The 25,478-nt window shown below is 38.5% G+C and overlaps 1 protein-coding gene across 3 annotated transcripts in view; it reads right to left on the bottom strand.

Moving 5' to 3' along the window:
• The window catches only part of LOC136857127 (transcription elongation regulator 1), a 513,780-nt gene that overhangs the window by 347,994 nt on the left and 140,308 nt on the right, over positions 1 to 25,478 (bottom strand). For 2 of the 3 annotated variants that reach the window (XM_067135534.2, XM_067135535.2), the window contains exon 5: positions 10,322 to 10,493. In XM_067135534.2, coding sequence (XP_066991635.2) covers positions 10,322 to 10,493 — 172 coding nt within the window. The remainder of the gene's footprint in view (positions 1 to 10,321; positions 10,494 to 25,478) is intronic. The other variant, XM_067135536.2, reaches the window with a different exon arrangement.

Below are 25,478 nucleotides of genomic sequence, written 5' to 3'. Positions count from 1 at the left end.
TAGTAGTTCGTCACATCCCTGTTGTGCGTTGTTAATAAGAGACGTTTCCAGTTCAGGGCTGTGTTCTTGGCCTTTCCTAGTTGCGGTCCACGCCTCGAATCTCCCGATATGCATATTGTATTATGTCGTATATTATCGGTAATGGAGGGGTGTGGTTCAGAGGAAAGAAGTATGTGAAAGATGTCGGCGCCATTTTGACAAACTCATCAATTTCAGAATGATACCAAGCAATGCAATAGATGTGCAACGAGGAAAGTACCCTGATGAAAATATAGACCCATCTACTCTAGAAGTAGTGAGAACTGCCATGAAGAAATTGAAGAACAAGGCAACAGGAACAGATTACATTCCAGCGAAAGTGCTCAAACAAGGTGGCAGATAATTGGAAAGGACTTTCCTAAAAATAGTTACTTCAGTATGGGATACAGAGAAAATGCCCCAGCAATGGGAAGAAGGAATTATATGTCCTATAGATTTAAAAAAAAAAGGAGATCAGCTTGAGTGTAATAACTATAGAGGAATTATATTGTACATCTTTGGATGCAAAGTATTCTCCAATGTACTATTTGGCCATCTTCTCCCAATTGTTCAGAGAGATGGGGTCATATCAAGGCGGATTTATCCCAGGAAAGTCAACTATAGATCAGATCTTCACCTTGAGGCAAATTTTAGACAAGACAACTGAGTTCGGGATTGACATACATTACCTCTTCATTGATAACTAAGCAGCGTATGATAGTATAGACAGAGAGTAATTGTGTCATGCTATGACTGAACTGGAAATTCCTGATGAGAATGACGAGTTAGTCACGAAGCAGTATAAGAATGGAAGGATCGATGTCTTAAGACATTAGATATTCAAAAGGGGGTACGGCAGGGCAATGCGCTGGCATGCTTCCTCTTTCATGTTGCCCTGGAGAAGGCAATGAGAGATGCAAACCTCTTGAATAGGGAAACAATTTTCTATAGATCAGTCCAGATACTCGCCTACAGCTGACATAAATATAGTGGCACTCGAAAGGCAATGGAACACACATTCATCGCCGTTGAACAGGCCAGCAGGAAAATAGGACTGAACCTAAACCAGTAAATAACTAAATACATGGCTGCCAGGAAAGCAAGCAAGGAGAACATGCCAGCGTCAGTAGCTGTGGGCAATTACACCTTTGAGAGAGCTGAGCAGTTTAAATATTTGGGAGCGACGGTCACCTACTCAAATGATACATCCTATGAAGTTGAACAGAGATTAATAGCAGTTAACAGAGCCTATTTTGCTCAAACAAGTCTTCTCTCCTGAAGTCTATTGACTCGTACCACCAAATTAACCCTCTACAAAACACTTATAAGACCTGTGCTAACATATGACTCGGAAACTTGGCCATTAACAGCATAAGATACCGAAAGAAAGATGCTTCGAAAAATCGTCGGCCCAATCTACGAAAGAGGAACATGGAGAAAGTACAATCATGAATTTTACACCATTTATAAAGACCAACCTATTAGAAGGATAGTGAAATCAGCCAGATTGAGGTGGGATGGGCACATAGCATGGACGAGTGATATGGAAGTAACTAAATCCAGGGGGACGAAGAGGACCAGATCGGCGAAGAACCAAATGGATGGAATCAATGAAGATCTTCGGGAAATGGACAATAGAAATTAGAAAGCTTTAGCATTAGATCGAGATAAATGGTGAAAGAGATTACAATAGAGCCATAGAAGCAGAAGAAAAAGAGAAAAAAGAAAAGATAATTAATAATGTCTTCAGTAATTTTCTTTTACTATGGTTCCTTTATACTGTATATGTCTTATTTTTCATACTTCCATTTACATATTGTGTGTAAGATGCATCATAAAACTTAGAGATAAAACTAAACACTTAAACATTTTTTGGGGCTACATGAGGAAGATTCAAACAGGGCTTCGTGGCTGAAAAAGTTTGGGAATTACTAGCCTAGAGTAACATGGGCAATTTTAAAAACACGTTTTCTTGTTTTAATGGGATATGTGATACCTATGGTATTTTCATGATGGGTTCTCCCACCAGAAAGACAGCTGCAAGTAATTTTTATAATGAACTAGTTGTTTTGTACGCTGCACAGTGGGCCAGGAATCATATCTAGCTGGATAAAAGACGGTTTTATTTGGAATGCTTTATGTTTGACATTTTGTCTTCAATACTATATTATTTCTTCACTGATTCCAGTAATTCTAGCTGATTTGACCGGGTCACGAAAGAATCTTCGAGCAGTATTTCCATCAAAGAATTTCCTACTCCTCCGCATCTAGGCTGATTAACGATTAGACCCATTTCAGAGTGAAATCATTCTACTAACTGCTGCTTCCTCGTAGCAACTTTGACTTTGTCTTCTGGTTTTCTAATCTGCCATGCTTTTAAATCAAGTCAGTAGGCAATATGCAGAAGGGATTCAAAAATTTAATGTATGAAGCGGTGGAAGACCAAATGCAAAACGGCTGACATTATCTCTGTTAGATCTTAACTGAACATCGTTTATGGTTTTAGGTGTAGCTCCACATACATAACATTTTTGTGCTGGCATTTCACTCAAAAATTTGCAGACTTTACTATCAACCATAGTCAGGACGTCAGCAATTACATTAAAATTTGCTCCTTCAGCAACAACTTTAGCGGGAACCAAAGATCGTATTTGTTCCTCAATACAGCAAACTTCTCTCTTACATATGTTTGATGTCTCCTTTTCGTACACAATCTTGATTGGGCGACAAAATCTTTGAGAGGAAGGACGAGGATTTTTCCGTAGAACCCTATTACATTTGTACCCATTTGAAACGGAATGTAACGGCAAAGGCACCAAAGAAATAACCAATATATCTGAGTCACTTAACTCTATTTTCCGACTAGAAATTTTTGTTGGTAAACACTCTGATTACTACCACCGTCACAAACCCACTTGAACACTGCTTTTACCGTATCATTATCTTTAATACATTGGGTTATAACATCAGCTTGCACACTTACAAATCTATGAATTGTGTGGTCTACAAGAGCCTGCAAGGTTACTTCAGCAGAGATCTCTGTCACCTTGAGAACTGCCTTTGGAGGGGAGCACTTCAGTTACGTTTTTCTCACAACATTATTGGTTGGATAAATGTCACTGTTCCATGTTTTTGCCCCAACTCGTATGTTGACATACTGTCTCTTTGAAAACACACTATCTTTCAGAAACCCTAAAGCTTCTTCTGAGCTATGACACATGGAAGGCACTGATTGCAATTTGAAAGCTTTCTTATACCTCGTAGCCCTTTGCAGTGATGATTCGACAACATCCTTCAAAATCCCTGCAGCATACCTTTTACTAGTGAACCTAAGTGATACCTTCGCAACCAACACAAGTTCTTTAAGAGGTTCCTCTTCTACTAAAGAACTGATATCTCTGCGCTTTATTTTATCTTGACTTTCAATAAAAAGCTTCCTTGGTCTTCCCATTCTTGAAGGACCAGGTTTCTCCACCGCAAGTCCCTCGTCTTTATTAAATAATTGTATTTCTTCATCCAGCCAAGCACTGCATTTGGTAAGAAAACGATCTTTCCTTCTACCGCACTGCTTCCATTTTATACCAAAATTACACTTGAAAGCACTTAGATTTTTAACAGACCTTAAAATATCCTTAAAAGAGTTACCAAGGTCATATTTGTGCACTATAAGATCATATAATGCTTCAGTAGAAGCCTTAACATACAATACTTATTCGCAAAGTTCTTGTCTTTTCACAACACACCGCCATGCCTGCGGAGTTACTTCTGTACACAATATTATATTTATCAAAAAGGCGCAAATATGCACAACATTTTAAGGATGGGAATATATGTTGTGGTCATGCATAGGGCTGAAATCTTTTTTTTTTTTTTTTTTTTTTATGTCTACGAGAATTTAATGAATTTGAAAGAGATCATTACATTTTCATTGGTTGCTACTGACTCTGTATAATGCAATGAATATAATTCCGATAGTTATTATAGACATTGGTGATTCGTCCATCGGATGGGGACGTTATGCCTTGAGCAGACCCCTTGATGCTATTCGACAGGAGTAGGCTATGTGCAGGCACCGGGTCTCACCCTCTCCCTACTATCATATATCACGTCATTCATTTCATCTCATTAACTCATCTAATGAGGTGGACGTCAGGAAGGGCATCCAGTCATAAAAACCCGCTACGACAGATTCACCTCTCCTCATAGCCGATCCCGTAGGGAAACGGGACAAGGGTTGGACAAACAAAAATATAAGTCAGCCTAATCCCAAGATTAAACTAATGTGTTTCTTCTTCACCATGTTATTACAAAGAGAGTCCCTTGTCAACTAACAAATCAAGAGCCACGCCATCGGAAGCGGCTGACGCAACACAATTTCAGTATTTATTTTTTCTTCATTTATAACAGTGAGAGTCAAAACGAACTGAGGCTAGTGTAGTTCAGGCAGTGGTAGACGAAATGCATAGGGTAAAATACTGTTTCAATTAACTTCCCAAAATTCCTTTTGTCCACCTAGATATGATTCCTGGACCACTGTACGCTGGTCTGGTGGTCTAGTGGTAGTGTGCCTTCCTATCACCGGCATGGTCAGCAAATTTTTTACCTGTATCTGATTATTGGTTTGAGGTCCTCTCAGCTGATGTGATTACAATTAAGAAGCTATCTGACAGTGAGATGGCAACACCACGGCGTAGTCAGCGAATTTTTTACCTGTATTTGATTATTGGTTTGAGGTCCTCTCAGCCGACGTGATTCCAATTCTATCTGACAGTGAGATGGCAACACTGGGCTAGAAAACCTAGAATAATGGCTGAGAGGATTCGTCGCACTGACCACGCGTCACCTTCTCTTCAGACTGAACAGTGGTCGTTGTAGGGCAAGGACCATGGGGGTGTTGTGTATCCATCATGACGGGGTTTTGTAATTGCAGCAGTAATGTAATCTAAGGGACATGAGAGGCAGCAGAAGGCATAACACACACCTTTACTTCTTTAAAATTATGAAATTATAAAAATTGGGGAGTGTTTGTGGAAAACTGTTTAAGTGCCAGGATACCTCATTTTCAGACTTTGCGTTGAAATCTGTATATGTACTGCTGCTAATACTGTAGGAAAGGATACAAGTGCCACACCATTCCCATTTAGTTTATAGTCTTGTCCAAAGTTGGCACTTGGAGTATCGCCATTACACCTTCCATGGAGACCGATATAAATGCCATCTACACAGATTGTTAGTGTACTGTGATTTACCTGCGAAAATATTTATTTACATGTTCGTTTGTTGTTTATTAACTTAGTACAGCAAGATGGACTTAGATACAGAATATAAATACTGTTAGGAAGAAACTGGCTGCTAGGAAGGACTTGAGAGTTCATGGAAAGGCTTACACTACATCAACGGGGATAAATAAAGCAGCAAAAATTCCAGTACAAGAGGTATGTACTGTCTTTATAACCTCAAAATATGTTTTGTGAACCTTATTTTTCTGCATGTTGTCATTATGAATTCAACTTGTAAATGTTGTAAGAGTGAAAAATGTATATGCATATTTTATTTTATATATCATGTTTATATTATTTTATTGCAGGTAACTTGCAAATGTAAGTACAAATGTAGAGCTCTCAAAGGAATGCAAAGAGGTGTTCTTTCTAGAATTTTACAAACTCTCAGATGAACAAGGCACATATCTGATGAACCATATAGAAATCAGTCCCATAGCATGCAGGGGACATGGACAATAAGAAGATCCAGCTGAAAGCAAGCAACAATCAACAATGCATTACACTGTTCCCACAGTCAATGGACTTGTGCAGGTATGTGCCAAAACTTTAAGACATTTTCTGTCCCACGAACCAGACTTCAGGCGCTGAATGAGTGCACAAAAAAAGGTCTTGTTGCATATTAAGATGGTCAGAGGCACCATCCTTCTTCACATACACACAAAATAAAATGTACAGATGAAGACGGAAATATTGTGGAGGAACACGTACCGACATTTCCGTGCCAAGAGAGCCACTATGGAGGAAGTAAGAGTAGTAGACAATATTTAAGTAGTGACAAACTTTCTACGTATGCATAATGCTTTCAAAGTATCCTAACTCAAAACGTAGAATATAGATTTTATCAGTGTGTGTTTCAAAAAGGTTTCCCTAAACTACATTTTGGATTGCTTAAAACAGACGCATGCCAAGTTTGTGACCAGTTCCAGTGTAAAATAAAGAAAAGTGAAAATGCCACTGATCAGTTCAGTTTCAGAACACAACTAAGTCTGCACCGAAAGAAAGCCCAGAAGGCTCCTGGTTTTTTAAATAGAAGTATATAAACGAGTCACATCTTCCTTCAAGTGATGTACCATAGGTTTCATATTTATGGATCTACAACAGGTTATATTCTGCCCCACCCTCAAACATAGCAATATGCCAGCTGGCCGCGGTGACAATGACATTGCTTCCCGTTTCTTAAAAGTTTTGAAATCTGGATTCACAGCAAAGAAAAAAATGCAAGTGTGGTTTGATACCTGCATAGCCCAAAATAAAAATAGAATGGTACTGATGGCTGTTATCTACCTCGCTGCTAAAGGATATTTTGATACTAATAGATATTAAGTTCCTAATTACAGGCCACAGTTAAGTGCCTTGTGATGGGAATTTCAGTATAATAAAAAAAAAATTTAAAAATGGAAAAGGAACAGCAAACATACGGTTCCTGGAGAAGTTCAGGAAATCATCAGGTCAACCAGATGGAAAACCCCCTTTATAGCCATTAAAATGCAAACAGAAGACTTTTCTGATATGGGTGCACTAGCAGATGTGTACAAACAATACTCCAAACTCCAGCTGACTTAACCCTCTTCAATGACATTGAGTAATTCCAACAAAATTCAGGTCAAGAAAACCTGAAGAGAAATCTTCAAGAAGGGTTATACAATGCAATTTGTGACATGTTGGAGAATCTTCCTCAGTTAAATCCATCACCTTAGAGTGCCAAAAGAAAGATCTTCTGTCAATGCTTCCTTTTATGGATCCGATGTTTTACAGAAACAATTGTCTGTGAGGCAACTGAACTAAAATAATTGGAGTGAAATTTCCCTTTTCAGTTCTCAAAGTTTTCCTTCTCAGTACTTGATATTTTGACATTTTTCCTTTTCAGTGCTTGATATTTAGAAATTTTTCCTTTTCAGTACTAGTTACATTTGTATGAATGATACAATAAAACCATTATTAAAGGCAAATAAACATTACATAACATTTGAAGTGGTTTTATTCATTTCCTGAATAAAACATTTGGGACTTATACCGCTTCCCATAAACACTCCTCAATTATAATTGGTCGTTATTGGAAATCATAAATTTTCCAACTAACTCATTCTTGGTGTGCCAACTGGGTTCATAAGCTGGTAAGTAGCACACCTACCACGACACATGGCTAGAGCATGCAGTGGAGGTCACTGACTATACTGACAAATAGGACTCAAATTGGCACACCATAGTGTCAGACCATATAAACATGGATCATGGCAATCAGGTGGGCTTCAATATAGCTAATATAAAAAGAGACCTTCTACATTTCCCGTTTTAGCCCCCTTTACATTGTTATGCCACTGTATTCAAATCGATTAAGATGTTTCACCAAAATAACTTCTAATCCATTCTCTTTCCACATTCTTAAATTAAGGGGCTTGTAAAACACTATGCTACATTTTTCTGTGATATTAATAATGGAGATATTGATAGAAAATTAAAAAAAAATAGAAGTATAGTAACATTGAAATATCAATATCATATCTGCCAACTCTGTGGAATGAAAATTTGTAAAACTTCTCCACACCGGCAAAATAATGCATGGCATCAAACACAGCACAGTAAAATCAAGCTGATTTAACATTACAAAATATAGACACTTGATGCCTTTTATATATATATATTTCCAAGTCATCAGGTATCACAGCTGCTGACTCCAACAAAAATGCATATTTCCACATATTTAAAAAAAACGGAACAAATAAGATGCACTACAGTACATACATTTCATTTCAGATTTACACTCTCTCTACAGAAAGCAAGGATGAACTAAGAATGTAGCATATAAACAATACACAACACATACAAGACATAGCCAAACAGGACACACTGAACATAAAGAAACAATTATCAGTTATTTTTCTGACTTACCAGTAACTGGAAGAAAGGAATGTGGGTAATTATTGAATGTATTTAAATATGTCTCCCTTAGAGGTATGTTGATCATCTGGCCACCTGTGTAAATATATTCTGACGCGATTTCAAGACGCAAGTTTCCATATACTTTATGGACAAATCATAAACGTTAGCAGGTATGCAATAACACTTCAGTTTACAGTTCTGGGCAATGTCCTTGCTGTATCAGACGGCATTCACTGGTGCAAACCGTTTCCTTGTTGTGATTTCAGCCACACAACAGATAATGCACACATATGTATAGTACATGCATGACTCATCAATACAGTGTGATGTATCCCTTGTGCCTGCAATGTGTTTATGAAAAGAGAACTAAAGACGGGATAGGGAGGTTTATGGTTTTAAGAGAAATTAAATAAGTGTTGGTTATAAAGCTTAACTAAAGCTTTGTTGTCTCTTTTGTGCACACACACACAAAAAAAAAAAAAAAAAAAACTTGCAAGAGACTCGAATGACCCTTCACGAGTAGCATATGACATTCACGTCAGAAAGTACAAGAAAAGGCACGAGTTAAAGGCAGAGTATTTAAATAAAGCTAAAAGTGACCCATCTTTCTTAGCAAGTTCAATTACCCACAAAACTACTGTTAACTCACAGTGCTATACGAGATTACTGTGGATGTATACATTTAATGTACACATTTATAAAGATGATTCTTTTTATTGCCCCATGAAGACCCAAAGTGCCAAAAACTCTAACACTGTTGCATCAATTTTAAATGATTGTCTCCTGAAAAACATTAAGAAATATCAAGTTAAAAACTATAGTTTTATTAATTGACTCGGTGGGGGGGGGGGGAACTTTACTTGCTTCAGTAAAGTTCATGATGTTGAAGTTATCCAGTTATTCGCTATAAGGGGTCATTCGTTAACACAGTGTGACAAACAATGGATTGGTAAGAAAATCCACAAAAAGTGTAGAAGTAATAGGAACCGCAAAGCCATGGATACAAGCCCAATGAAACACTACTCCATTTCAGCTTACAGCTTATTCAGGGCTGGAACAAAGCCCTTGATCCATTTTTCATGGACATTAAGAAATCTATGAAAAAACAACAGTTTACAACAATGAAATAAGTTTGGATGAAGTACAAAATGGACGGAAGTGTTTTGGCATCAAACAATTTTTTTCCCATTTTCAAACCTTTCAAACTTCTAACAACCAATGACAAGAGGGTGTTAATGCAAGTAAAGCCTGAGGTAGTGCCATACCCTGAGGTGTTGGAAGCAAAAAGACAAGATGTGAAAAGTTTACTTAAATACCAACCAGAAACTGACCAAATCTGGATTGAACAGCTTCTAAGAGAACAAAAGGTTTTAGTGAAAGTATATGTTAAACCTGCTGAGTAGCTTATTTTCATTATTACTTGTAATATTTCATTTTCTAACCTGCAATATGCAGTATCATTATTCCTTTTCACAATAACATTTAAAATAATATTATACAATTTGTTTCCAGCCGTTTTTGTTTTCCCAGAGTCTTATTATTAGACCTATAAACAGTTATTATTCGAAATATTTTAATCAATTAGGCCTATTTAAGAGGATTAAACATTTCTGTAATTGTATAGTATTAATAATTTGTTAAACCTACACTTGATTTCATCAAAATATTTGCAAAATATCTGGAGCATTTTTAACGATTGCTGTAAAAAGGGTCTATAACAAATCTTTTTTTTTTTTTTAATTTTTCTCTATAACAAAGAATATTACAAACTGATTTTTTTAACTTTCAGGCGAAAGTTTTAAGTCTAAAAATATAAGAAGCTAATTAACCTGCATTGAAGAAAGATATTTCATAACAAAACTTTCAACTGTGATTACCTCAAAACTCAGTTTTTCGTTATATGCCCCTCTTCCGGCAATGTCCTCAATTGCAGATTTAATTATAAGTTACAATCAGAAGACAGTGCAAAGCAGCTTTTGATGTTAACAAGCAATTCATTATTATAAGAGATCTTAGTACTGAGAATAGATGCTACAGTCACTATAATCATTTAAATGTATAATGAATACAATATTATCCAATAAGTACAAGGAGTGTTATTTATGAAACCATCACCCTCAACAATATAACACAGTACATACTCATGATGGGCTGTTCGCCAGGTGGCTGAGGTTGGGGAGGGCCACAGCCTCCCTCCCCGTCTGGTTTCTGCGGCACTGGTCCACCATGAGGTTGAGCATTTGGCCCGGGATTGAGTCCTGCTGCCTGGGTCATCACCTCCACCTGGACACGAGCAGCACTCAGCTGGGCAAGCTTTAACCACAACCAATGTCTCCCATCACTCAACACAGGCTTCTAGAGCCCAACTTCACAACTACAAATCAACTAGTCCTATCTTCAAAAATTATAACCTAATTTATTCAATAACTATAAAATCAAAGTAACAAATTATTTGAGCTTAGCTTTCTACCAGTCTCCTCCTAATATTACAGAAAGCAACCATCCCAAATCCATTTGCTTACCATTATGTGTGCCCCAATTTTCCCATAGCCTATGAAATGTTTCATTCTACATACAAAAATGTATGTAGAGTATTGTGTATCACAAGTATACATTTCTTTTTTCACTAGGTTTATTTAACTATTTCTCTTTTTTTTTCATGAATTTTAAAACTGTTCTATATCAGCTATTCTTTTTACACAAATACCTTATAAATCCCAGTATTTTCTTTCAGATTTGATAGTAGGGCACAAAAATGTTTTTTCTCTTAAAAATAACAATCACCCTCACTGATCTTATTGTAAGGGCAGATTCATAATTCAAATACTATACGCGAACTTTTTCTTGAGCCCGATTTTTACGGGGTGAGGAGTAAGGAGGGAGCACTGTCGGTTCCGGTTATACTGCCAACTGGATGGAAATGAAATCTGAATTGAATCGATAATATGATCGATCGATATGAATTTTCTAAACATTTATTATCTTACATCAACAACTGTGTCACACATACATTAATTAACATTATATAACATTTCTCGATGCGAATCTTGTTACTAGCATGAATGATATAGTTTGGCTTTGCTGTTTAAACAACAAACGTACTAGTTCGTAGAGTGTACGCCAGATGTCGCACAGTGATGAATAAGCGATTAATCGTTTGTGTTTCAAAGGTTGCCAATATGGACGTCGAAGATAACCGAGGTCTACCGATTTAGCACTAGGGAGCTCAGAGCTCAAGAAAAGGTTTGCGTATAGTACAGTATCCAGAGATTTGACTGGACTGATTCCTTAACATTATTGTTAACCCTTACCAGCAATAGCTGCCTGCTGAACCGAGACTACTACATGTATACAGATGGCTCTGACAAAAGGGATATGCATTCAGGGTCTATGAGAACAACAGCAAAGTATTTTCAGCCCAATATAAATTGTCATCTAGCTGCTTAGTAACTAAAGCCAAATTATGGGCCATCAAATCTGCTGTGGAGTGGTGTGAACAACATACATGCTTGGATACAGGCTGCACTGAACTCATTCAATGACAAGCACACTCAACCCACTAGCTGCTATTATTAAGATCTACAGTACAGCAGTGCCCTCATGTCTGCCTTTCCTGGATCCGAGGACATATTGGCATACCTGCAAACCTTACAAAACAAAAAATCAGGAGATTTAGATATGAAAATCAGGAAAAATTGGGAAGAATCAGGAGATACAGTTGGTCAAAACTGTTTATTTTTTTTTTCCCTCCTATTTGCTTAACATCGCACTGAAGATAGGTCTTATAGCGACGGTGGGATAGGAAAGGTCTATGAAGTGGAAGGAAGCGGCCGTGGCCTTAATTAAGGTACAGCCCCGGCATTCGCCTGGTGTGAAAATAGGAAACCACGGAAAACCATCTTCAGGGCCGCCGGCAGTGGGGCTCGAACCCACTATCTCCCGATTCCGCACTTAAGCGACTGCAGCTATCAAACTCGGTTCTGTTTATTCTACATGCCTTGCACAATACTGGAGTACAATGGTATGTATATATTATAACTAGAGACGGGAATTTGCCTATTTGCCTATTTTATTCCTGTGTTCAAAAATGTAGGATTTTGAGATATAAATCCGTTTTAGGGTCTTTTTAGCTGTATTGCCTTGGTTTTACTGTGCCTATAAATGCCTATTTCAGGGTTTGTGCCTATTTGGAATATATTGCCTATTTGATGCCTTTTGAATGTATTTTTAAAAAGCTGATTTTCTTCCAGTGCATTATATTGTAGCTAGTGTGGTCAACAAAATTAACTTTTTTCTGAATATCTGTTTACCCCACGAACAAAACTGGGAATTCTCAAAAGTCACCAGAAATAGTTCTAGGGAAATTTCCATTAGGAGAAACAAAGAACAATTTGACCTCAAAGCCTCCAACCTCCGAAGACATATGCGAGAACCAGTCAACGTCGAACTATGTCGCACAACCCATATGCCCTGTACCACCCTTTCGATGCAAACTGTTGTACGCGTACGCTTTATGTTCAGAATGTGTTGTGATTTATTGTGAAGTGGAAGAAGTGTGTTTGCGGCAATGTCCAAAGAAAAATCGTCAAAGTCCTACTGGCTGAAGCACTGGATCACAGGGGATCCCAATTTCGCTATGGATGGAAGTGTAGTCTGTCAAGCTTGCTGAAAGAAGGTAAGTACGTTTGTTTCTTTTATCTTTTTTGTGATTGAGATCTATGGTCGCAATTCATTGCAGCATATATAGGCCTATTAATTTATGTATTGTGGCAAGTTGTTTTGTTGCAATGCTGTATTAGCTGTAAACTTCCAATAATTCGTATTGCTAAAATGTAAATAATCATTAAATAACTGAATGAGGAGTTAGAACGCAGGTGGTCTCTCGTCACAGAATGGATGAAAATTAAATCGGTATTTTGAACTGTGATTCATTTCCTGTGGGAACAGAGATTTACAACTGAAATGCAATTTTTAAATCTCCCTTTAAAATATCGTGAATTTTATTACACTTCCGCTAAGCCTTCGCAAAACATAGGACGTGCCACAGCGTGTTTTACAAGGTTGCCAAGACTATCTTTACAAGACCAGGCCAGCGAAAAGACCGTTTCTCTGTATTGGTGAGGTCTGGTTAGTAACTGTTGTGCTTTGGGGAGGGGAGCAAAGAGTGTCTGACGGGCGTAAGCTCCCTCTAGAGTATTATTATTTATAAATTAATAGCTTAATATATTTCTTATCTATCCCTCTAGAGTCTTGGTAAATTGTGAATAAAATTAGATTTTTTCTTTTCTTTTTCTTTTTTTTCCATTAGTGGCTTCACGTCGCACCGACACAGACAGGTATTATGGCGGTGATGGGAGAGGAAAGGGCTTGGAGTGGGAAGGAAGCAGCCGTGGCCTTAATTAAGGTACAGACCCGGCATTTGCCTGGTGTGAAAATGGAACACCACGGAAAGCCGTCTTCAGGGCTGCTGACAGTGGGATTCGAACCCACTATCTCCTGGATGCAAGCTCATAGCTGCACACCCCTAACCGCACAGCCAACTCGCCTGGTAAAATAAGGTTATGGGCGAATGTCATGACAGTTTCAAATTATGCGGTTTTTAATTTTCAACAATGGTGGTGGCCTTGTGGGCACACATGATGCAGGATCTATTGCAGGCAATGAAAATAATAATAATAATAATAATCGTATGGCCTCAGCTACCGTGTGCAGACATTTCAATTTGACGCCATCTGGCTGTCTGCTCGTCAATTTCGACGTTCCGTTTTTCTCTAGGCCCCCACTAGGTGGCAGACCGAGTAAACCGAAACTCTCTTGGGCGTCTATGGCTGAGATTTAATTAATTTTGTCGGGTAAACACCAAATGTGTCACCAGAGATCTTTTACATGCCGACATCGTACGACATGGAGTGTCGAATGGACTTTTTCCGCCCTTCAAAAATCCGACTACCTCTGGCTGACGAAAGCAGGCGAATAGAAACAAATAAAATGTTCACAAATCTGAGATTTATAGTGCCTACGTTTTAATTCTTCTATATAAGTAAGAATACTGCCAGGGCCAGCTTGGTGGGTCTTTGGCAAATATAAAGAACGGATCTCTCCTCTACGCTACTCCGGTATTGTTTCACGTCTTTTTTATATTTTTCACCCGGCGAACTCGACGCGATACTGCCAAATTACAACTGAAAATCCTTGAGGACATATTTCCAAGTAAATTACTAATTGCCTTGTTCCTACTTTAAAGTTTTTTACTTCTAGAAGCATCATCTCTAATAGTCTTTTTTATAAGCAAATGCATGATCTATACTAAGCATTACTGCCAATTAGCCCGACTGTAGAACCAGAAATAAATGCATTTCTCAAAAATAAAAAAATTAAGATATAAGGGCAACGTAATTTATGTCAATTTTATTTTTCAGATCAAATGTGAGAAAAATATCACATAGATCAACTTAGAAATACTGCGATGCATCTGATACGAGTACATAAATCTATATCAACACAGCCTTTCTACCAGTCAACTTTGGGCAGCGACCAACAACCATTTTCTGCAGACCTATGCACTGCAATGTTGGGAGCTAATATGCCCCTGCATAAACCGGAGGATTTTTAAATTTCAACAAGCTGCCGGGAGCAATCACCAAGTTGGAGAAGAGTGGCGTGCCCTTGGTGGAGTCATTTACGATTGTGGAAGATGTCAGGGGCAGTTTTGACCGAACCTCTGGGAAGGCAGCCGCTGTCAGCGAAATAAAACCAGATGAAGTGACTTCATTGAAGTTTTGTCCAATCACTTCGTGTGATGTTGAGAGATCTTTCTCTCAGTACAAAAACATTATGCATGAGAGGAGAACAAGACTGTTAACGGAAAACATTGAAATGTTGCTTGTAAATTCCTTTTATAGTAACTGAGTGTGTTATTAAATTATAAGTAATTTTTAATGCCTATTTTGTTGCCTATTTTACATGTTAGTGCATATTTAAATGCCTATTTTGGCTAATTTAAGAGCCTATATGCCTGCCTATTTAAACTGTTTATAGTGGCTATATTTCTCGTCTCTAATGATAACATTGTCTCAAAACCTGACTGTTGCTATACAAGGCTAAAAATTACACATCTCTATTCCCTCACAGGAAGTATATGAATGAGATGATCGGTCTCTGATAAGTGCGAATCAGTCGTGCACAGAGACGCCATTCAATAGCAAACGTGATTAGTATATTGCATCACGTGCCTGCGCGATTATGAGAGAGCAATGATATTTTTATCAAATAATAAATAAAAACTCGCCAGAATTGTCTCCGAATAGCTCCTAAAATCTCTACAAAAGTCACTAGTCGCTATCTTTGAAATTCTGTCACTAAATTCCTTTTAAAAAACTCGAAATCTAACGACTAGTATCTAGAATTGACTAGACTGATGTGAACAAACAACACAGCATGCGAGAACGAGAGATTGACAATCGATATACGCATCGCGATATACAGGTTTCAATAAACATCACACATTCACGCGCATTTCTCTTATTAATAAATGTTGATATTTCATTCGGAAGCGGCCAATGAGCAAAGGACTTCCGGCCATTGGCATAAGAAGCTGAAATGGCGGGATTTGAAAACAAATGTTTGAAGTTCACCAAAAATAAGCTAAAATCAGGAGAAGTAATAGAATAATCAGGAGGCGGGAAAAACTGTCGAAAATCTGGAGTCTCATGCTTAAATGGGGAAAGTTGGCAGGTATGCATTGGTTCTCCTGGAAATGAAAAGGCATCCTAATAGCCCAAATAAAAACACATCTAGTAAGTCAGTGGAACAACCCCTGGACCTCAAGTACAAAGCGATCTGTTACAATCTACTCTTTCCCAATATATACAGCCAGCTCAAGTGCAAAAGGTTAGTACCTGAATTCATTCTCTCTCAGTTTCTCTCCAACCTCCGAAAGTTCAAGTGCTATTTTGAATGCTTTAACCTTTTCACTCCTGCGTTCGAGTATACTCGAGCTGCCTGAAATGGCCTGCCAGGGCTGCAATCAAGTATACGAGATTCGGACTTTGCACCGCCAGTGCTGCAGTCAAATATACTCAATCTGCCTTATAACTGTGCTATATGCTCCCGCCATCTGTTAGTCACACTTTAAACTACGTTGTTTATATTATCCCGCAAATAGTTCAGCAGAAAAACTTTTTTCTTTTGTCACAGTTGTAAACATCATGTTGGAATGATGGTTGCCGCGCACGAGCCTAAGATGCGTCCGGAGGAAATCTTACACATTTAGAGGCGATTGAGTCATTTCGACAATGACAGTGATATTGAAGATACTGGTGAAGTAATAGGGAGGGCTAGTGATGTTGACTGGTGATGATTTGCTCCAGAGGAAGAAATGACACACCTAGGCCCGCCCACATGGTAGGACGACGCATTTACACCGAAGCCACATGCATTTCAAGCGCCAAACCTAGCTATGTTAAATAATAATTTGACCCCTGAATGCCCTGAAATGGATTATTTCAAGGCATTTGTGAATGATGTTGGCGAATATAGGAGAAGCAAACTGATTTTATAAACAGACAGACAGACAGACAGACAGACAGACAGACAGACAGACAGACAGACAGCTCTACTTTGATCTATATTGTATGTTCAATTTTATCTTTCTGCTGTTAATCGTGTGTATGGATTAGTATTGTGCACAAATATAGTAGGCATCACTCATAACGCAAATGGAAATTTCTAAACGTCTTTCTAATGGAAGAAATTTTTGCCACCTCTTGTGGAATCGAACCCTGGGTCCCAAACATGAAATGTCTCCAACACTGTAGGAACAAACTGGCAAGTTAAAATATTGTCACAAAATATTATTCTGTAGTTAGTGCTTGTATTATATGTTCAAAATGGCAATAATATTTGAAGTAAGACCCTGGAAGTCAAGTGTTGTAACCACTAGTTCCATCAGCTGGTGCGACAGAGAGCAGGGCGAGTATAAGAGAGTCGACAGAGAACACCCTGTTTGCTATCTCTCTCCCTTCACTATGAACAACATTGTTTTCAGTACTTGCCATTACTTCACACACCGAGATAATATATTTCCGAGGATAAAACATTATATTCCAACAAAGACGTCAGTGAAAATTTCACACTCAATATAGTGCACCACTCAGCGTACGAGAGCCAACAGCACTGACTATTTAAACCTCAAGCGTTGCCAAGCTATGTGCAGTGACAGAAAAAGCACGGAGCTACCCACTTCAAAGCTTGCTTAACTGAAACGTCTCTTGTGAAGGTTAAGCGAGAACTGACCTGTGGTCACTATTCTGCAACATCGGGCAATTTTCATTTCTACTGGCTTGAGACGAGACACTCCCCTCTACAGATTAGAAAGCTATTGGACCGGAGACAGAAGGCCAGGAGGGGCTTCTCGAAAGTAGCATTTCTCGCAAGGTTTCACTTGGAATTGCCGAGCTCTACTAATTAGCATATTTCTCCGAATCCAACACAACCCCGAATGCCAGATGACCCCCAACGTTTTCCTTCAAAAGAATTAAATCAGCCCTAAAAAGTGCTTTGTAAAATCATATGAATATCTTTCTTCTACAGTACGCATCTTTAGACTATCTTTCTTCATGCCAACACCGAACATCGGCTTTAGTTATGCCTTTTTTTTTTTTCCAGCTGCGTAATTATTCTTTATTTCCGTGGGTTTAATAACAATTAACTTAAATTTGGCATCATAATATCAAAGAGAACCCGCTGAAAATTTGCCGGCAATACCTGTTCTACGTCTCTACAATACACTAATATAGACGTTGATTCCCATAGGGAACGTGAAATATTTGTCCCGAATGAGTAAATTTATAATACCAATACAAACGGTCCATTATTGGACATTATAAATTTTTCCAGCTAACTCATTCCTGGTTGCCAGTGTTTCATCCGAGTGTGCTAAGTTGGGCACATCAATTGTAAACAGCACTCCTACCAAGACGCATGGCTGGTGCATACCGTGGAGGCCACTGCGTAGGCTACTTGGAGCCACCGGCAGAGCCAATGCACTACGAGAAACTTTGTCACATTACCAAAAATTGATGCCTGCCTGGTCCATCAGATGATATAGATGTTGATTCCTAAAGGGAACCTGAAATATTTGTCCCGAATGAGTAAATTTATAATACCAATATAAATGGTCCGTTATTGGACATTATAAATTTTCCAGCTAACTCATTCCTGGTTGCCAGCATTTCAGTAAACATTATTAGTGTAGAAGTTAATAGTTTAAAGGTAGATATTTAAGGTAGAATTTTGAATTTATGTGGAGCTTGAAGAAGATATATGAAGCTTTGAAAATTGGATTATAAACTAGGATTAGATACCCTATTATTCCAAATGCAAAGATTTTTACTTGAGTAGTAATAGTTATGTTCTTGAAACTCAAAGAATTTGGTGGTGTTTTAGTCTTTTCAGAGGAATCTGTCCTATAATCGATAGTACACGCTATATTTGACTTGGTTTTGTTATCAGTTTGTATACCGCCGTTGTAAGATTTTTTTTTTTTTCTCGAGTGATGAGTTAGCTGGAAAATTTATAATGTCCAATAACGGACCATTTATATTGGTATCTCTAAAATACGACAATCCATGAGGAAAATATTCCTGCTGTCCATAAAACTGTTACTGCCCTTGCATTTTTCACACACATACCTCACAATTTCAGCGTAAACTTCTTTAAACCGCCCTTGTTGTGGGCCACGGAATGCTTTTTCTTTTTCGTATAGTACGCATTTTTTAAGCTATCTTTGTCTTCACGCTAACCTTGAATACTGGCTTTAGTTACGCTTATGCTGCATTTTCGTGCGGCTGCACACTTATTCTTTCTCCGCGTGTTTAATAACCATTCACTTAAAATTGGCATCACAATATCGATGAAAACCCGTCGAAAATTTGCCGGCAATACCTGGTTCCATGTATCTTTACAATACAACGATAGATCAAGAAAATATTCCTACTGTCTATAAAACTTCATTTTATTAAGTGTTAAGGAATAGTAGACATGTTATAACTCCGCCACTGAATAGTAGTGGCCTTTCTAAGAATTCAAAGGCTTGCATGTTTTGATGCCATTCTGCAGATTTGAGAAATGTATTTAAAAGGATAACACACGAGATTCTGAGGGGAAAAAGTCTTGGGTTTGGAGAAATATGGTATTCAAAAATCCTGCTGCTAAAAACAGTTCTCAAAATTCATTCGTCACATCTTCCGTAGTCTAGTTTAATTATCACTGTGTCAAGGTCTAATAATGAATTAAGTGATTGTAAACTATAATCATACTATATTCCCGTAAAATAGGGTTCCAACTATTAGGATATTCAATAAATAACTTCACTACTCCAATGTCAAGGAATACACAGCAGTAAGGCCCGTTTTTACAGGTCCAACATCGAGCATCACTTAACGTTTATTTTGACTGTTGTTACAAAGCTGTTTATTGAGCTACTGCCTAATGTTTTTGATCATCAGAGCAACTTCCCAAGTACATAGGAATGAGTTTCATTATTTTCCATGAAATAATACAAGAAGCAGTTGACTATGTGTTGGCACATTTTGGCTGCACTTGGTCAGCCAAGCTCAGTTTCGTTTACAACTAGGTATAGCTACTACAAACAGATCTGTGGACACTACTTTTGATCACAGTATAAACACACTATTGGAATAAATAGGTAGTTTCTCTTTGTGCAAATAAGAGTCTGAAGACATATTCATCTCACCTGTTCCTGCTTTTCCAGAGAGAGAGAGAGAGAGAGAGAGAGAGAGAGAGAGATGGAGAGGGGGTCTGTGGGTGGAGATGTAATTGTATGGGCTAGGAATGGAAAGGGGTGGCCATAGCCCTGAGAAAGATATCATCCCAGCATACGTGGACAGTTTGAAAAGTTCTCGGAATCACCGCTAGATGTCAGTGCTAGAGCAACGAGGTTTCCGCGCAATAATCACACATCCTTTGTGAGTGAACACGTGGTGCGTCAGTGCTCTAGCTGCAGAAGTGTGGTAGTGACGACTCTCTGTTGTTGTTCCCGCGTAGTGATTTGTGACAATGGAAAAGCTGAGATTCGAGCAGTGATTAAATACTTAGTAAAGAAAGGTATGAAAGCAAAGGAAATTCATGGCGACTTTCACAACACACTGGGGGACTCTGCTCCTTCATTTCCAACTGTTGCCAAGTGGACCAGCGAGTTTAAATTTGGTCGGGAGAGCTTGGATGATGATCTGCGTAGTGGACGGCCAAAAAGTGTTACGACCCCAGAATTTATCGCAAAAGTGCATAAAATGGTCATGGAGGATCGTCGACTGAAAGTGCGGGAGATTGCTGAAGCTGTAGGGATGTCTTCTGAACGGGTATATTATATTTTAACCGAAGAATTGGGTATGAAAAAATTATCCGCAAGATGGGTGCCGCGGTTCTTGACATTGGACAATAAACGCACCGGATTGGAATTGTCCGAACAAAGTGTGGCCCGTTTTCAGTGCAACCAACAAGATTTTTTGCGCCAGTTTGTGACTACAGATGAAACTTGGGTCCACTACTATACCTCAGAGACAAAAGAGCAGTCAAAGCAGTGGAAACATGCTGATTCACCACCACCAAAGAAAGCAAAGACAGTGCGTTCGGCCGGAAAGGTCATGGCCTCAGTTTTCTGGGATGTAAAAGGCATTCTGCCGATAGATTATCTTCTTACTGGCCAAACAATTATGGGGCAACACTATGCAAACCTCCTAGACCAACTACAGGAAAAAAAATACGCGAAACAAGGCCTGGTTTGGCAAGGAAAAATGTCATCTTTCATCAGGACAACGCTCCGCCGCACACAAGTGTTATTGCCATGGCAAAACTTCATGAACTGCGGTACGAATTGTGCCACATCCACCTTATTCACCTGATTTGGCACCATCAGACTTTCATCTATTCCCCAAGCTGAAAATTTTCCTCGGTGGACGGAGATTTTCTACAAGGGAAGAACTAACAGCCGAATTGGAGAGATATTTTGCTGGCCTGGAGGAATCTCATTTTCGAGATGGGATCAAGGCATTGGAAAATCGCTGGACCAAATGCATTAGTCTACAGGGAGACTATGTTGAAAAATAAAAGCAGTTCCACCGAGGTAAGATACTTAATTCTAGTACATTCCGAGAACTTTTCAAACCACCTACGTATGCCTGGAGCTGAAATGTGAAAACCACACAAAACCATATCGAGGATGGCTGACGGGATTCAAACCCATCAGGAAAGCAACTGCCAAAGATCAAACTATCATGTTTTGAAATTACTTTGCCCTTCATTTTTTTACATATAAGCTGTGTCGGCTGCCTCTTGATTCAATTTTTGTTCAAACAAACTTTCTGGTTCTCCAAGCATTACTAGCATCATCTGCAATTTTTTTATTTCATATGTAAAGGGGCCCATAGACGTGCGATATTATTGCGCAATATCAGCGTTTGTGCAATGTAATTGATAGTGTGTGTTTAATAATGAAGGGTTGTGCAATATATTGTACGAAATCAAAAAATATGAAATATATTGTGCAAATCGCAAAATACTGTGCCATGTGTTGGTAATACTGTGCAATATCACATCCTCCTGCCAGCCGGTATCAACAAGTGGGGGAGAACGTATTGTGATGGCAGAAAAACAGGTGGTGAAAAAGTTTATTTTGGAGTTTATCGAAGCCTTCTGGCTCTATGGGACGTTAAGAGCAAACATTACAGTAATCGCGTTAAAAAAGGTGAACAGAACGAGGTGCTTATTGAGAAATATCGCAAAAAATACCCAAACACCGACAAGCAAAGTGTTATTTTCTTTTAAATCAGTTCTCTGCGTACAAACTTCCGGAAGGAAGTGAAGCGGCTTTATGATACAGAAAAGAGAATTCACCAAACAAAATACCGGCATGGACCGACTATATATTGCCATGCATATTGTATGTCTACGACTGCTTTTGCACAACATATTGCACAACCAGCAATATTATCTCCACACGATTCTATTTATTGCACAAACCTGATTGTTGTGCAGTAATATTGTATGTCTGTGGGCAGCCAACAATATATCGTACAATCCATTTTGTGCAATAATATTGCATGTCTATGGGCCCCTTAACACATCACAACTGTGCCAAGTGCTTCTCTCTACTGTACCTCTGCACATTCGGTTGCTTTCTGCTAGCAGTGTTAGCTCAGTCACAGGTCGCAGGGTGGCACTAAGAGGGAAACATAGAAATTCCTTTCAAATATATTTCTTGACACAGAGATACTTTTGTTCTCAGTATGCAACTTTTGCACTACTTGAAGATAACTCTTCAGGGTGCCAACAAGAGATACATTGCACCTGCATGTGCTCACTGTAAGTGCCAGGATCAATGTACAATCCCTTATTTAATGCGTTGTAGTTCAGTTGTTTAAGAGAAATGGCAGCACTAATCACTTTATGGAAGAGAAAGAACAGTATTTAAATTCTAAATAGAGTAGAAGTCCACTAATAGCAAGAACTCCGTTGTAACGACAGATAATTTATGTACCTGGAAAATTCCTATATTAAACTGTGCATTATCCTTTCGTTACAGCGAGAACCCTATCAAAGATGCATCCATTATTATGAGCGATAAAGCGTGCATTAGTACTTCCATTATCGATATTTATGCACTCCAGCGATTACAATGAATGTGAACAATCGTCTTCGATATAGTTTTCGTGCTATGTGCACTAGCGAGCTCTCTTGCCGACATTCAAACTCGAAAGGGATATAAAAGTCGATTAGTAATACTCGTTAACTGTAGTTCTGTAAACACAACTTGAAAATGAAAGAACACGTTTCCATAGTAAATGCATAAATAACCTGGCCGATAGTAGTAGTCAACTCGTTAGAAATAAAGGCCGAAGTAAACAATTGATTAATTTAATGTTATGTACTAAAATTAAGTAAGAATGTGATACATCTCTAAGTACGGCACGCTGGGCTAAGTGGCTTAGGTGGTTGAAGGTGGTTGAGGCGCTAGCCTTCTGACCTCAACTTGGCAGGTTCGATCCTGGCTCAGTCTGCTGGTATTTGAAGGTGCTCAAATACGTCAGCCTCATGTCGGCAGATTTACTGGCAGGAAAAAGAACTCCTGTGGGAATAAATTGCGGCACACCGGTGTCTCCGATAACCACAAGAGTAGTTAGTGGGACGTAAAGTCAATAACGTTTACGGCGCAGAAAGGATAACCAATTTCAGAGGTTAGTATATTCAGTAAAACCTCATTTGGACATTTCTACAGGAGACAATGAAAGAGAATGTGTTAAGCGAGAAAACACACTACTGAATACACGAATCAGAACTATCCAACACGGATAAGATTTTTTTTCTGTCATGAGTACATTTTATGTCATGTATGTACGGGGACAGTGAAAGAGGTAGGCTATCTACTGTTTCTAAAGATGAGACAATTAAAAGGTGTGAAAAAGACGAGAGAACAAATACGAAAATCTTTTCCACTGGGGCGTATTAAATAACAACAGTGTATAAGGTGTGTAAAACACCAGACAACAAATATAAAACATTTGCACTGGGGTCCATAATACTATGAGCGGACTATTTGCAGATCACACTCTTTCTAAAACAAATGTCAGCTAAAGCGTTATATTTCGGACCAGTAGGTTATTAAACATTGTTTTCTGGTCACACTCTTCGACCATGAAATTATGTGAAGGTTAAACTCGGCCATGTGCACGAGGATTACTTTGACCGTCATCTTGAATGCGACAACACTTCAATCGACTCGCGTTGGAACTCGAAGGTGCGAGTTTCAACATACGTGCCACTGTTGAAAGGTGTTAAAGCTTGTCCTCTTCCTGGATTTTAATTTTGTCTTCACTTTAAGCGAATATCACAACACTTTCAGTATCTATAACTGAGCTACACAATATGACCACGCTGGCCAACTTAACACAATTGTGTTTCTCATCAGTACATAGGCTATCATGCGACAAATCTACCTTTCACTGTATGACTCGACATGGAGTGAATTTCTAAATTTCTGAAAGGAATGTGAAATACAAGCACAAACATCCTTTCTGTAGGTTATTCAGCAACATCAATGAAAATCAGAGAACAAAACTGAACTTTCCTGACGCTATAACGGCTTCCTTCCTGAAGGTGTAATTTTCCCTGTAAAGTTCTGGAATTCAAGGCCATTTCTCGTTTTTGCACATATTTCTTAGACCTGTGGCGAGGGCTCAAATCTGTACTGGAAAACTGTTCCTTTCGCAAGGGATGACAAAGAACATTATATGGCCTAGGAAAAATGTGATCGCACTATGTGGTAATAGTGAAAATCTGACACAATAAGTGAGGTATTTTTAAATAGATTTAATATGCCGCGAATTGGGACTTTGTATTTATGCTGTGAATCGGGACTTCGAATTTACGCCGCGCTAAGCAAGAAATTGTTTTAATGAAGAAATCCCTAACGAGGTTTCAATGTTTTCACGCGTCTGGTTAAATTTCGGGAAGGCTAAACCCTTGCAAGTATATAGCAAAAAAGTTATCATTACTCTACTGTGCTTGAAATATATTTTTACAATGCATATAGGTTAAGTTAGGTTAGATGACTGTTTGAAAAAAGAAAATGAAACATTTGCTACAGAAGCCACTGGAGTGAAACTACTCCAATTTTTTTCAGAATGAAATTGAACATACATGTTCATGTTGTCTCAGAATTAGTAAAATAACTAACGAGTAAGCCGTAGTATGGAAATCTGAGAAAAGAAAAGTTTTGAACAAACTGATTGCCGCCCAAATCTTTTACAAAAATCAGATATACAGTGGAACCTCGATTATCCGTTCCCGGAAACTACATTTTCCCAGTATATGCGTTCAAATTACATGGTCCCGCGAGCATCGTAATTAAATCACGTTGTAAAAATCCTGAATTATCCGTTCCTCGAAGGAACGATTTTCCAAATCAACCGTCCAGAAATTTCCGTCCCATCAACGCTAAATCCTCGATCAATCGTTTTTTAATAAATTGTATGCCACGAAAAGACGGCTATGGCATACTTAAGGATCTTGGCGTTAACGCACCGCTATTGTGATAATTAGAGCAAGTACTGTAACTGGAAAAGCGATCGGCGGTGAACTTGCATAAGGAACAATCTTAGTATCGCATTCGGGTGTTATTGTTTAGAGAATGTCAGAAATCATAAAGCAGAGAGTGGCCACAACAATATTATAAGGAGACACAGCGCATTTCGGCAGCTCTGCTTGAAGACGGAACGAGTT

Source organism: Anabrus simplex, chromosome 1 (genome assembly GCF_040414725.1).
Source record: "Anabrus simplex isolate iqAnaSimp1 chromosome 1, ASM4041472v1, whole genome shotgun sequence".
NCBI lineage: Eukaryota > Metazoa > Arthropoda > Insecta > Orthoptera > Tettigoniidae > Anabrus > Anabrus simplex.
Note: the sequence above shows the minus strand (reverse complement) of the source record. Positions and strands in the feature narration are given on the sequence as shown.